Source organism: Pelophylax lessonae, assembly GCF_965119305.1.
Source record: "Pelophylax lessonae genome assembly, chromosome: 4".
Lineage (NCBI taxonomy): Eukaryota > Metazoa > Chordata > Amphibia > Anura > Ranidae > Pelophylax > Pelophylax lessonae.
In genome coordinates this window covers 228397747-228412333 of record NC_138771.1, presented here as the reverse complement: position 1 = coordinate 228412333, position 14587 = coordinate 228397747, and the positions used below count along the sequence as shown (strand labels likewise).

The window sequence follows — 14587 nt, the reverse complement described above, 5'->3', positions numbered from 1 at the left end:
TTTGGCAGAAAGGTTTTTCAGGCCGCTGTTGGAGAGGCTTTTGCCTCATGAGGTTGTCATTTTTTTTTTTTGTCAGGTGAGCTCCAGTTGTTTCTGGTTGAGCTCCTGTGTTACCTGGTTGGCTTTGTTTAGCCTTTTTGGGTTTTTTCCCTCCCCTCATGTTGACACTGATATGGGACGTCCAGTGCCGGCACTACCTATAGGCAAGGTAGGCGCCGGCCTAGAGCGCCATCAGTTGGGGGCGCTGTTTGTCTTCTGGGTAGGGCGCTGATTAGTGGCAGCTTCAAGCTGCATGTGATACTGTCATATTCCCTGGGCTGGGGGGAGGCACGCAGTTCATCCAGAGGGGTCCACGAGAGAATGTAGATGGAGTGACTTTTTTTTCTTTTTCGGACGGACTTGCCCAACAACGGTCGCCGCAATGAAGTAGCGCCTTCCAGTCCCTGCTGCTGTCGCCGGTGGAGTGATATCGGTTTTCTAATGTCCTGCCTCCTTCAGCAAGTAAGTGCTGAGGAGAGGGCGGGCTCCAGCTGAGGGAATCAGCGGCAGAAGAATGGTGGCAGGCTGGCAGAGAAGAAGCAGTGCCGTAGGAGTTTAAGGTAAAAAACTGATGTGTAAGGAGGCACTCCTAATGTGGGTGTGTGGGGGGCGCAAGTAGCTGGTCTTGCCTAGGGCGCAAAATAGTCTAGCACCGGCCCTGGGGACGTCCCAAGGGTCAAAAAAAAGGGAAAACTGGATTTTTGTCTTACCGTAAAATCCTTTTCGCTGATGTTCATTGACGGAAACAGCACCCACCTCTCTGTTGAGTTGGGTTATGCATTCTTCTGACACTGCTTGTTACAAAAATGAAGTCCTATAGCAGAAAGTGGGAGTATACCCCCCTAGGACTGCCCTATAGGCATAGTCAATCATTTTCTGCCAAATGTCCTACTCCTGTAGGGGGCAGCATAACCCAAGGGTCAAAGAAGATATGGAGCTGTGTCCGTTAATGAACAAAAGAGAAAAATTACACACACACATACACACACACTAGCAGACTCTATGGACCACTTGGTCTTTTTCTGCCATCGCTCTGTTTCTGTGTTTTCTATTCACAGTTTAATTTGTGCATGCAATAAACTGCTAATGTGCTGTAGTAATTTTGTTTGAAAAGTAGTGAAGTATGAAACAATGTGTTGCTAAATTTTGTTTTCCAGGAATGGACGCTGGAGGTCAGAATGGAAATTTACCATAACACAATCTACTACAAAGGTGGTGGGGCTTTTAAAAATTCAGGTACTTAACTGGTCTGCCTTTTGTGGTGGTAAACCATCTTGCATTCTTTGAAGTCCATTTTCTTCACATAAGCATCATAAAAGTGATTTTCTCTTACGTCCTCTGACAGACGCAGCCACTTCATAGTTTCCTCACAAATGGGTAATGCGCCCTCTACAGGAGTAAGACTAGGCAGTGAAACTCAGTTGTGGTCCGCCCAGGCCTCGCCACAAAAGAGCCCTGATGGATGGGGACGAGCCTGCGAAAAGAACTTTTGCCGGGACGCATCAACCTGGAACGCCCCGAGTTGCAGCGTACCCCTCTTGGCTGGCAGCACCCCGCCCAGAGTGGGAGGCGAGCTGCCTCGGAGCGGAGCCCCACTGTCCATGGTATGGTGGGCCCACTCCTGGGGACAGCTGCGGTCTTTGTAAGATCCCCCCTGGCCTGTCAGGACAGGTCCTGCCCTACCTGCTCCCAATTGGGGTGCTGTGGCGGCGTCTAATGCCTGAGGGGGGGGGGGGTGTAGCTTCTACCTTGTCCTGGGGGGTTCCCTGTGTTGGATTCCCACGGTGGCCTTGTTCCCTGGGTTCCTGATCGCTGACGCCATTTTGGGTGTGGGCAGCCAGGCTGCATCAGTGTAAGGGCAGCAGCCATTTTCTTGCCTTGCTGTGTGTTTGGCGCAGTTTTCGGGCGCCATCTTGACTGTGGGCAGGCCGCGCTGTATGGGCGGCAGCCATTTTCCCTGTGACTTCTATGTTTCCTTATGGCACCATGTTCTTATGGCTCAGGGGGTTCGGTCTCTAGTGAGGTTTGGTCACTTCAAGAAGTTTCACTTGCTGCAGACAGCGTGGAGTGCGGTAGCTGATCCAGTTTCTGACACAGTAAGGGGGTCTTTAGTCCTTTAGGGCATTTTTCAGACACACTTTGCCTCTATCAGTATATCTGCTAGCTAAAGGGGGACTCAAGCGGTAGCGCTGTGCGGATTTAAAGGGCCAGTGTACCTTTTTTGTCTATTGCCAATATGGAGTCCCAGAGTGAAAATTTCCCTGCTGATCTTTTTTGTGCATCCAGGTCATCCGGATCGCCTTCCCTGATGTCTGTCTCCAGCCATAGAAACTCTGGCGTCCAAAGTGGAGCTTGTCATGTCACAAGTTGCTATTAAAAAACGGCCAATTTCCCCCAGTTTTCTGATTCTGAGCCTGATGTGGTTGCTGCGGACACTTCCCTCCCTGGGGGATCCCTTCTCGGCCGCAGCGCAGGACCGCGCTTTGATAGAAGCACTGATTCGCTCGGTCAGGGAGACTTTGCACATTGATGATGAGCCCACACAGTCAGGAAAGCGGGTAGTCTTTGACTCCCGCAAAGCCCAGAAGTCAGGTCAGATTTTCCCTTGCCCTGAGGAGTTTCACGAAATCGTGAACGAACAATGGAGGCGCATTAAGCACGTGCTGGCGGTGCCCAAGCATTTTCAACGCCGTTGCCCCTTTTGCAGATTCAGTTTCCAATCGCTGGACAGTGTCACCTAGGGTGGACCACACTGTTTCCCGGTTGACTAAGTCCCCGGTGGACAGGCGCATGGAATCACTTTCCCGCCACCTACACTTGGTGGCGGGCTTACTCCTCAAGCCTGTGTTCGCCTCCGTACTGGTTTCTCAGACGGTTGCAGAATGGATTCAGGTGCTTAAAAGCAACTTGCTGGCTGAGTCGGTTCCTCCAACTCCCATTGAGCTCACAGACCGGATGGCCCAGGCAACGGTCTATCTGTGTGATGCGGCCCTGGATGAGGCTCCCCTGGTCGCTAGAGTATCTGCGGTGGGGATTGCCTTTCGCCGCATGGTGTGGCTGAAGAGCTGGTCAGCGGATCAGGCTTTTAAGAAGGCCGTGTCTGATCTTCCCTTTTTGGGGGAACGCCTTTTTGGTGACTCCATGGATGAGCTAATCAAGTGTCTAATGGGGGTAAGAGTACTCTTCTCCCCCAATATGCAAAAGGCAAGGCACCCCGAAGTAAGTGGGGGCCTTCCTTCAAGGCTCACCGGGGGCTTTTTGGTGCCTCGTGGGCGCAGGAAACAGAGAAACCGTTCAGAACCTCCGGAGAGGACAAGAAGGCTTGGTTGGATGAGCCTGAACCTAGCCAGTCTGGTTCTGTGGATGATTCCTCCTCTGCATGATTGGACACCCTCACCCGATTCGGGGGTGGGGGGACGTCTGCCTTGCCTTCCGGGACCCTGGGCGTCTCTGGTTCAGGACTCATGGGTTCATGAACTAATTTGTTCGGGGTTCAAGACCGTATTTCGGTCCCGCCAGGCAGACAGGTTCTTTCCACCATGTCTCAGTTTTTTCTCCGGATCGTTTGTGGGATCCCAGGGAAGCAGCACAGGCTCCGCTTGCTCAGGGGGTGATGGTGCCAGTTCATCGGCAGGAATGTTTTCAGGGTTTTTATATTCACCCCTGTTCCCAGGAACCCTGAGTCTTCGCCGCGGTTTTGAACGGGGTGTTAACCTTGTTCCCGCACAATGGGTTTGCGGTCCTCGGTATCTGGACGATTTCCTGTTGAGAGCGGGTTCTCACCCGATCCTGTTGGGCGATCTGTCGATCACTTCCTTACCGCTCTATGTCCTGGAGCTCAGAGCGATCAAGCTCTGCCTGCTCCCTTGGACGCCACGGCTGCACGGTCTCCCAGTTCGGGTGCGGTCCAACGATGCCACGGCGGTGGTTTACATCGATCTTCCAGGGGGCACCAGGAGTGCCCGGGCGGCCAAGGAGTTGGCCGAGGTTCTGTTGGCCCCAGACTGGCCTAGCCGGTCTTGGTACCCAGACCTGGTAAGGGTGGTTGTCGGACCTCTCTGACGGCTACCTCTGTGAGAGGTTCTGCTGCCTCGAAGGGCCGATCTTCCCTCCTGCCTTGCGGTCTCTGGCCTAAATGGCATGGCCGTTGAAGGCCAGGTGTTGCGTGACAGAGGTCTCTCTGATGCTGTGATTCCTACCTTGTTAAGGGCTAGGAAGGCTACTTCAGGGAGGTTTATCCTCGTACTTGGAAGATGTACTTTGCCTGGTATGAGTCGCACAGGTTGCATCCTCGCTCCTTTCGTGGCGAGGATTTGGAGTGGAGCAATGTTTGGCTTTAGATCCGGCTAAAGGTCAGGTGTCAGCCTTAGCCTTTTTGCTTTCGACATTCCTTGGCGACGAACTCCTTGATTCACACCTTTTATTCTAGGAGTGCGTCTGGCTCCGCCGAGGTGATCCCCTTTACCTCAAGGGGTTCTGAATTTGGGTTTGTCTGTTCTGTAACGGCCCACTTTTAAAAAATCAGAGACCTCTCTCTGCCTTTGCTGTCCCAGAAAGTTGCCTTTCTGGGGGTTATCACCTCTGCTCGCAGGGTATCTGAGTTGGCGACTCTGTCTTGCCATTTGCCTTCCCTGGTCGTTCATGGGGTTACGGTTGTTCTGCAACCCACCCAATCTTTTCTCCCTGAGGTGGTGTCTGCCCTCCACCTCCTTGAAGATTTGTTTTGCCTTCGCTTTTGTGCGAAGCCCATGCATCCCAAGGACTTTGCTTTGCATTCGCTGGATTTTGTAGGGGCGATCAGGGTTTACCTGTCGGCCACGGAATCTTTTCGGACGCCTGATTCCGTTTGTCCTTCTGAGGGTCCTCGTAAGGGTTCGGCTGCATCCAAATGGATCAGACAGACTATTGTTCAGGCCTATTCCCTAGAGGGTTAGGTTCCTCCTTTCCCTGTGAGGGCATATTCTACTGGAGCGCTGAGTGTTGCTTGGGCTTTTCGCCATCAGGCCTCAGTGGCTCAGGTGTTTAAAGCGGTGGCTCAGTCTTCTGTACACACTTTTACAAAATTCTACTAGATTGATTTGCTGGCATCCTCGGATGCTTCCTTTGGCCACAAGGGTTTGCAGGCTGCTGTGTGCTGAAGAAAAATGGTTTTCTCTTCTGGGGTGAATTTTTGTTTTGGGGCTAGCTCCTGTTGGTTGAGCTTCTGTTGCCCTGTTGGCTACGTGTTTTTTCTGGCGTTGATGAATAGTTACCGTTCTGTTGGTTGCGTTCTTCCCACCCGTCATGCCTACACTGCTTTGGGACGTCCCATTTGTGAGGAAACTATGAAGTGGCTGCATCTGTCAGAGGACTCAGAGAAAATAATTTTACGGTAAGTTCTTACGAAAAAAAATTTCTGTGTACTTGGCTACTTGCATGTGAGCAAGAATTTTAAGATATTGATATAAGGGCCAGTTCACATCATAGAAATGCAGTCCAGATGAGTTCTGGATGTTTTTTTGCATGCGTGTTTTTGATGCGTTCCGGTGCATTTTTTTTCCTTTTTTTTTTTTTTTTTTTCTTCAACTTAAATAAGGATGTGTGTTCCAGTGCGTTTTTGGTGCATTCCGGTGCGTTATTGATGCGCTTTACTGCGTTCCATTACAGTTCAGTGCAGAAAAAATATGCAGCGTGTTCGACTTTTCTTTCTGGAACTGACCGCACTGGTGTGAACTATGTCATTGAAAACCATATAACCTAGTTTCCATGTGTTTTGGATGCAGAAAAAAACGCACTAGACCACATGTGGTGTGAACTGGCCCTTAGAGATTGTTTAACCAATGGAATCACATAGTGTTCTCATTTCACTAAAGGTTTTTATTCTTATTAAAAATGAATTTTGATTTTAATGCACGTTCTGTGGTATAAATGTTTTTAACTAGGGAAGTATTGCAACATGAAATAAAACACTTCAAGGTGACTACATAGTGACTACATAGTGCAGGGGTTGGGAACCTATGGCTCGCGAGCCAGACGTTGCTCTTTTGATGGCTGAATCTGGCTCTCGCAGACAAATGGGGTCTCCTGCTAGGCGTATATCATTATTAGCCGCTTGGCATCTAGCAACCAGTGATGTCATGTGACGTCAGCGTCGTCACGTGACAGTGGGAGAGCGAGGGCAATGGTCAAATTCCTCCTCCGCTCCTAAATTTACTCCACCGGCCACCTCTTTTCCAGGCAGCAGCACGGGCTCAGTGTAGAGCCGAGGGAGGTCCTGAAGCGACAGGTCAGTCAATCAGACTCGTCAGTGTAAATATTTTGTGTTCTGTGCTTCCCCTGACTCAAGTAATTGCAAATACTCTTTCAGAAAGAGTATTTGCAATTACTAAGTTGAGACAGGGAAGCACAGAAAGCAAAAAATTATAGGCTAGCCGGCACCCTCTTTTTTTATCTTTTATTCATAGTTTACAGAGGCTCCCAATACCCTCACTGAGTGCCGATTCACATTTATGCGATGCGGGAACGCTGCGAATATACAGCTTGTTCCCGCATCGCATCCGCACAACAGGCAGTTCACACTGCCATATGCATACGCTGGTGGTGTCAATTTAAAGTTAACGACACCCCCAGATCAGATCGCATATTGCAGTGCGATCTGAAAGTTCGCACAGAATCTGATAGCACTAGTGTGAAACAGGATGCGATAAAAAGGGTCCTGTGCGAGTTTCAGTGCGATTGCGGTGCGAATTCAGCCATACAAATTGTATGGCTGAATTTGCACCGCACAGACATCACATGTAATTTTAGGAGCCGTTCCCCCTCAAATTACTATCCCTGTGATCACACAAACGTGAACCGGCACTAATGAAGTGCTGCAGGCCTGCAGCCGTATATACAGTGGAATTTTTTAATAACATTTCTGCAGACATTGACATTTTGGCACATATGGGCTACACATCCACTTTCTGTTTGCGCTAAGGTTATTTCTCTTTTCCATTGTCGTGCCCTGCAAATTGGACTAGTGTGAACAGGGGAAGTCAACTTTAATATTTCAGGTCCTTTAACCACTTCAGCCCTGGAAGGCTTTACTCCCTTATAGGGCTGGGCGATTTTGCCTAAAAAAAAAAAAATCTTCGATTTTTAAAGAAAAATTCGAGTTTCGATTCGATTTTCGATTTTTTTTCCAATGCACTTAAAAAATGACTTCAGACATCAGATATAGTGTCAAAAGTGCAACTTTTTTGCTATTTTAACTCCTCAAGAGTTAAAATGCGTAGAATCCCAAAACAATAGACTACTAGACATTAGACCACCCGAAACCAATGCTAAGGAAAAAGAGGAGGGACCTTGCCTGTCACATGGCCCCATAGAACACAGTTGAAAATGAGGCATATATGCTTTGCATTTTTTTAAATAGGTTTGTAGCGCTACCCCCTTGAGGGCTACTAGTTTTAAAAAAAGGTTCACCTTGTGTCTGCAGCCAGGCGGGTGGCATTCCAGCCCGGCAGCCAAGCAACCAGCATTTGTAACAGTCAACAGCAGTCAGAAAACAGTCAATGTAATTGTTGTTTTTATTTTTATTGGGGGATTTAAACTTTGATGGGATATGGGAAACGTCCAGGTTGCCAATAATCCATTAACTTTATACATTGAGGATCCTGTCTCTTTAGGTAATCCTTAGACTACCCAAGAGAAACCTCTCTTATGTGGCGCTGTCTCTTTAACAGTAAATCGTCACATACACTGCATCAACTGTATTTCCACTCCTCTTCTCACCCCACAGTCTCTAAATACAGAATCTCACAGTCCTCCTAAAGCAAGGGGTGTAACCCCCTCTGGGATCTCTGGAAACTAGCTGGGCCCTGTGCCTGGCTGCTTCGCTTCCTTTGTCTGCCTATAGAGCTTTAAACGTACAGATGCCCCACTACCTCTGATCCTTGTTTCTAAGGGGAATGGTTGCTCACAGTACAGCTCACTGGGGTGCTTGCGCTTCACTAGCTTTAGGAATGCCAGCAACCAGTACTGACTGTGGCGAAGGAACACACACCTCAACCACACAGCCAGCCAGAGGCAGCACCCCCCTCCACCTGGGGGCCCCCTCCTGGCTCAGCACTCCATCTTTCCACATGACTCCCCAGCAAATGGCAGCCCCAGCAGTATTTCTGTTGTAAACAATATATATACAGCGGCGCCACCTACTAGCCACCGAGCTCCCCACCACCGCACCTGGATGTGACATCAGCTGCGGGGTGGGCGGTGCGTCTGTACAGGCCGGGGCTGCGGTGTGCTGTGATAGGTAAAGTCTCCCCGGCCTGGATGTGACGTCAGCTGCCGGGAGAGGAAGCGGGCGGTGCGTCTGTACAGGCGCACCGCCCGCTTCCTCTCCCGGCAGCTGACGTCACATCCAGGCCAGGGAGACTTTACCTATCACAGCGCGCCGCACCGCCCGCCCCGCAGCTGATGTCACATCCAGGTGCGGCGGTGCGGAGTTCGGCTGCAAGGGAGAAAAAAGTATTATACAAAAAAACTCGAGTTTCCAAAAAAAAAAAAACAAAAAACGTTTCTAACTAAAAAATCGATAAATCGATTAAATCGATTTATCGCCCAGCCCTACTCCCTTAATGACCAGGCCATTTTTTGCAATTTGTCACTGCCTTACTTAAATAAAGGTTCCCGACCCCTGAAATATAGCGTATGGCTCTCACGGAATTGCATTTGAAAATATGTGGTGTTCGTGGCTCTCTCAGCCAAAAAGGTTCCTGACCCCTGACATAGTGAATGAAAAAACTTTTTGTTAAGTGAAGGTTGAAGAAACCTGATCTGAATAAAAAAGGTTAATAAGTTCAACTCCACTGAGCACTATTATTATCTGTTATATCCATTATAGTTTGTGAATAGCACTGTACATTTTTGTGAAAGAACCATACTTGTTTTTTTAATTACATTGGAGTTCAATAAAAAAAATCTGAATATGATTGGTGATGAACAAAGTTTAGAGTCATACATATAAGGCTTCAGAATCTACACTCCCAGTGTCCATATCAGGTGCTTTCTTGCTGCAGTAGAATGAATACACATAACTTGGATTATGGTAAATTAAATTAACTTAAACAGTGTTGATGTTTCCTGAATAGCATTAGTTGCTTACTGATTGGTTACCATTGTAGCCTGTAATCAATAAATCGTTTGATAAGGTAGAACTTTCTGCAGTGTAACAAAATCTTGTATATTTTACATAGGTCCATTATTATGAAGATGGAAATGTACAGTTGGTTAGCCATAAAGATGTTGAAGAATCACTAACAGTGTCTGTAAGTATGCTATTTACCCATCCAGAGCACATGGCAATAAAGCCTTGTGTTTTCATTATTATAGTGAGAATATCCCTCGAATTTAGATCCTTGTATGGTAGTAGGCTGACTAAAATGCTATTCACTATTTTTTTCCCCAGAGTCTAAATATAGCCACACAGTTACACACATTGGTTGTACAACATACTAAATTGGTTTACAATAATCTTTAAAATATAAAAAAAGGTATTACCGCATATACTCGAGTATAAGCCGACCCGAGTATAAGCCGAGGCCCCTACTTTTACCATAAAAAGATGGGAAAAATCATTGACTCGAGTATAAGCCTAGGGTGAGAATGCAGGGCGGCGGGCATGGTACAGGAGAATGCAGGGTGACTGGCATGGTGCAGGAGAATGCAGGGTACTGGCATGGTGCAGGAGAATGCAGGTTACTGGCATGGTGCAGGAGAATGCAGGGTTGTGGGCATACTACAGGAGATGCAGTGCTGTGGGCATGGTACAGGTGGACCATGCCCACAGCACTGCATCCCTTGTAGTGTGCCCGCAGTCCTGCATAATGGCAGGTAGTGCAGCTGTTTCACTTACCTGTTCCAGAGGCGCCTTCATTTAAAAATGGCGCCGCCCGGCGCCGACACGTCATTGCGCACGCACCGCCGCCCCTCGTATACTTTCGGCTATTCCCGGCCTCTCCTGAGCGGCGCGTGCGCGGTGACATGTATGCGACGGGCGGCTCCATTTTTAAAGCTTAAGCCCGTCGGCGCGGCCAGGGACTTTTTTTTTTTTTCCTTGACTCGAGTATAAGCCAAGGGGGATGTTTTCAGCACAAAAAAATGTGCTGAAAAACTCGGCTTATGCTCGAGTATATACGGTAATAATTTATTCATCTTTGCAGCGCTTTAATCTGGACACTTTCTGAGTTTAGAGTACATTTTATTTCAGTAGTGTCATGGACTGTAGTGTTGCAACTAAAGTTTTCTTTTACTGAAGTGAGTAACCAATTATAATGTTGTCACCGAAAAGATCAGTAACATCAGGTAGGGTACTATGGATATGCTTTCCAGATGATATGGGAACCCTGGTTAAGTCACAGCTTTGATAAAATTTAGAACAGGGATAGTAAAATATTTAAACGCTTGGGTCAATCTGAGTTAAAAAAAAAAAAAAAAAATCTCCATTCAGTTTTATAATAGACATGTCTTTACAAGGGTGGTTTAGTGTTTTCCACACAATTAGAATAGAAAATGCCAGGATGTGTTTGTGGACTGGGGGAGGAGGAGATATGGGACACACACAGGCACAATTTTCATACTTTTTGGCTCTGTATGCCACCAGAATAAAACTAAAACGAAACAATCCAAATAAATTTGAAGTGCAGACGTTCAACTTTAAAACAAGGGGTTGAACATAAATATCAAGTATAAATTTTAGGAACTGCGACCATTTTTTATGCACATTCCCCCCATTTTCAGGGGCTCAAATGTAATTTGTCAAATGAATATAATCATAAATATGAAGTCTGGAACCATTCATTACCAAAGACTAGGCTTCCTCCTTTTTCATGCTTTGCCATGCTCTAACTGCAGCTGTCTTCAGTTGTTCTTTTTGGGTCTTTCTGCCTTTAGTTTTGCCTTCAGCAAGTGAAATGCATACTCAATTGCATTGAGATCAGGTAATTGACTTGGCCGATGTAGAATACTCCACTTATTTTCTTTCAAAGGCTCCTGGGTTGCTTTTGCAGTGTACTTTTGGATCATTGTCCATCATCTGTGCTGTGAAGTGCCGTCCAATCAACTTTGCTGCATTTGGCTGAATCTGGGATGACAGTATATCTCTATTAACTGCAGAATGAATCCGGCTGCTTCTGTCACATCACCAATAAACACCAATGACTAAGTGCCCCTGGAAGCCATGCATGCTCATGTCATCACACTACCTCCACCATGTTTTACAGATGACGTTGTGTGCTTTGGATTATGAGCTGTTCCAAGGCTTCTCCACACTTTTTTCTTCCCGTCATTCTGGTACAGATTATTCTTAGTTTCATCTGTCCAAAGAATGCTTTTCCAGAACTGGTCTGGCATTTTTAGATGTTTTTTGGCAAAGTCTAATCTGGCTCTTTTATTCTTCAGGCTTATGAATGGTTTGCACCTTGTGGTGAACCCTCTGTATTTGCTCTCATGAAGTCTTCTCTTGATTGTTGACTTTGACAATGATACACCCACCTCCTGGAGAGTGTCCTTCACTTGTCTGGATGTTGTAAATGGGTTTTTCTTTACCAAAGAGATAATCCTGCGATCATCCACCGCTGTTGTTTTCCATGGGCGTCCAGGCCTTTTTATGGTTCTAAGCTCACCAGTGTGTTCTTCTTTCCTCAGAATGTACCAAACTGTTGATTTGGCCACTCTTAATGTTGCTGCTATCTCTCTGATGGATTTGTTTAATTTTTGAAGCCCTGCAATGGCCTGTTTATCTTGCATTGACAGCTCCTACACATTCATGATATAAATTCACAGCAATAGATTCCAAATGCAAATAAAACACTTAGAATCAACTCCAGACCTTTTGCCTGCTTAATTGATAAAGAAATAATGGAGTAGCCCACACCTGGCCATGAAACCGCTTTTGATTCAATTGTCCAGTTGCTTTTGGTCCCTTGAAAAAGGGGGATGGTTATTCTTAAGAGCTGTAATTCCTAAACCCTTTCTCCCATTTGGATGTACATACCCTCAAATTAAACCTGAGAGCGTGCACTTTCTGCCCATATCCATTATATAACTATAGCTTAAATATGTTTTGGCAAATACCTGAAAAAAAAACTAATATTGCGCCTATGTCCAAATATATATGGACCTAGCTAGTATGTGTGTGTGTGTGTATGTATATATGTATATATGTGTGTGTGTGTATATATATATATATATATATATATATATGTATATATATATATATGTATATATATATGTGTGTGTATGTGTGTATATATATATATATATATATATGCACAGGCATAGCAGCCCACATTACATTATTATATAGCCATCTAGCAGTGTCTGGCCTACCTGGTGATGACCGGTCCTGGCGCTCAGCTTCGCTTGGCCTGGTCATTTAGGGGGCACATCCTTGCGGTCCTGAAGGAGGACCGGTGTTTTTATCTATAAATTACTTTACTATTGCTTTAGGCCTGGTTCACATGTATGCGGGTTGGCGACCCACATTTGCACAGGCATAGCAGCCCATTGATTTGAATGGGCTTGAGCTGCTATGCCTGCGTTTTCGGCTAAAAAAAGGCGCATGCAGAATTTAAAAAAATGCAGTGGCCGTGAAATCCATGCTTTTGCTCCATGTGACTTACCTGCAGTTCCTGCACACGCAAACTGTGTTTTTAAAAGCTGGGCCCACGTATGTAAAAAACGCAGAAAGCTTGCCAGAGCAGGGACTGCAGGTAAGTCGCGTGGTGCAAAAGCAGGATGGATTTCAAGGCCACTGAATTTTTTAAAAATGCGTCATGCACCTTTTTTCTGCGGAAAATGAGGGCATAACAGCCCGTTCAAATGAATGGGCTGCTATGCCTGTGCAAATGTGGGCCGCCAACCCGCATACATGTGAAACAGGCCTAAAGCGATAGTAAAGTAATTTATACACACACCACAGAGCTAAGTGTAATCTGATACCTGAGTGGAAGGAATGGACACACCCCCTGGGAAACTTGCACAACTGAGGCTGTCAGTCACCTGTTGTGTGCCTGGGGGTTGTCAAAATAAAAAGCCTGTGTGGGAGAAAAGTGTTAGAAGTGACATGCAGATTGCAAAGGAAGTAGAGACTCATCAGGATCCACATTAGGTGCCGTGGATTGAGGAAAGTATACTTTATATGAGATATGCTTTGTTTTTCATTTCAAAGGTTTACAACCACTTTAAAACATTACACTGTGGAAATCTAAAACATTTGTTCAGAATTTACTTGAGTAAAATCAAACGCATAAAACATGCTATTAGTTGCTATGGATTACTTATCAGGTTGCTTTCCTGAATTATCCAATCCAGGGCTGCAAGATAAAAAAAAATGGGTCTTGTATACAGCCACAATTTTTACAACATAATATTCTATATTGAAATAGATTGTGATTACATACTATAGTGCTTGGTAATTTGAATCTGCATGTCAACACTTCCCTTTGTATTTCATGGATGGTTGGCTGTCGTAATAAAGTGCTGCTCCAAGAAAATTGTACCATGGGATAATGTTTGTGATATTTTGATATAATGTATCTTTCAGAATGAAATTCAGACTGCAAAGGAGTTCATGAAAATTATAGAGGATGCTGAAAATGAATACCAGGTTTGTCTCAATTATGGCTTCAAAATTTTTGGTACTGGAAAAAAGCAAATAAACATACAAAGCAAAATACAACCATATTTCTTTAACCACTAGCCGACCGCTCACAGTAAATATACTGTGCAGACTCGGCAAAGTACCTATACGTCACAGCCTTTCTTCAGGGGACGAGCACATTCGCACCCATGCTTTTGGCTGCAGCACAAATTGGTCTGCAGGTTTCGATCAATTAATTTGGCCATGAACCTGCTGATCAGCTGTAGCCAATCACAGCACGGCCTTGTGCCTTGTTTGCATACACCTGGTAGGCACATTTAACCTTTTGATTGCCCTGTCACCCAGCCAGTGCCATTAGTACAGTGTCAGTGTACAGTATTACTGATCATTGTATTGGTTTTACTAGCGATGTCAGATAATGTCAGAGTCAACGTCCCTCCCAGCCAGTGCCAGCCACACTATAAGTCTCTGATCATGCCCATTGCTTGTATAGTATCTCTACGGATCAGTATACTAGTGTCCCTGGAAACCCAGTGTTGGGGATCAGCCCTGTTCACTGCCAGCAGTTGCATTTAGCTTCCACCTCCGATACATTGTTCGCAAAACTGCAGTGTTATCAATATCAGGCCTGATTTCTGCTAGCACTAGCAGTTCATTTTATTTATTGTGCTTAGGCAGTCCCTGATTGCTAGGCAGGAGCTCTTTTTAAAAGATGTGTATGTGGTAAACACGGAATTAGATGTAACACCTTTTTTTTTTTTTTTGTCCCTTTTGTCTTGGCCAACTTGACTTTTGCCATCAAGGACTGTTTCCATCGCTGTCGCACACTAGTGTATTATTTAGTCTAGGGCACAGCACAGTTTGTAAGGATGATCGATAGTCAGGAAACTGTCTATCACATTTTGACAGACCCTAAAATCAAAC

General features: G+C 45.9%; 1 protein-coding gene across 3 annotated transcripts in view; it reads left to right on the top strand.

Annotated features, from left to right (window-relative positions):
• Positions 1-14587, top strand: part of LOC309553845 (F-actin-capping protein subunit alpha-2) — a 162987-nt gene that overhangs the window by 140795 nt on the left and 7605 nt on the right. For 2 of the 3 annotated variants that reach the window (XM_082255314.1, XM_082255313.1), the window contains exons 7-9: positions 1197-1275; positions 9258-9329; positions 13607-13669. In XM_082255314.1, coding sequence (XP_082111440.1) covers positions 1197-1275; positions 9258-9329; positions 13607-13669 — 214 coding nt within the window. The remainder of the gene's footprint in view (positions 1-1196; positions 1276-9257; positions 9330-13606; positions 13670-14587) is intronic. The other variant, XM_082255312.1, reaches the window with a different exon arrangement.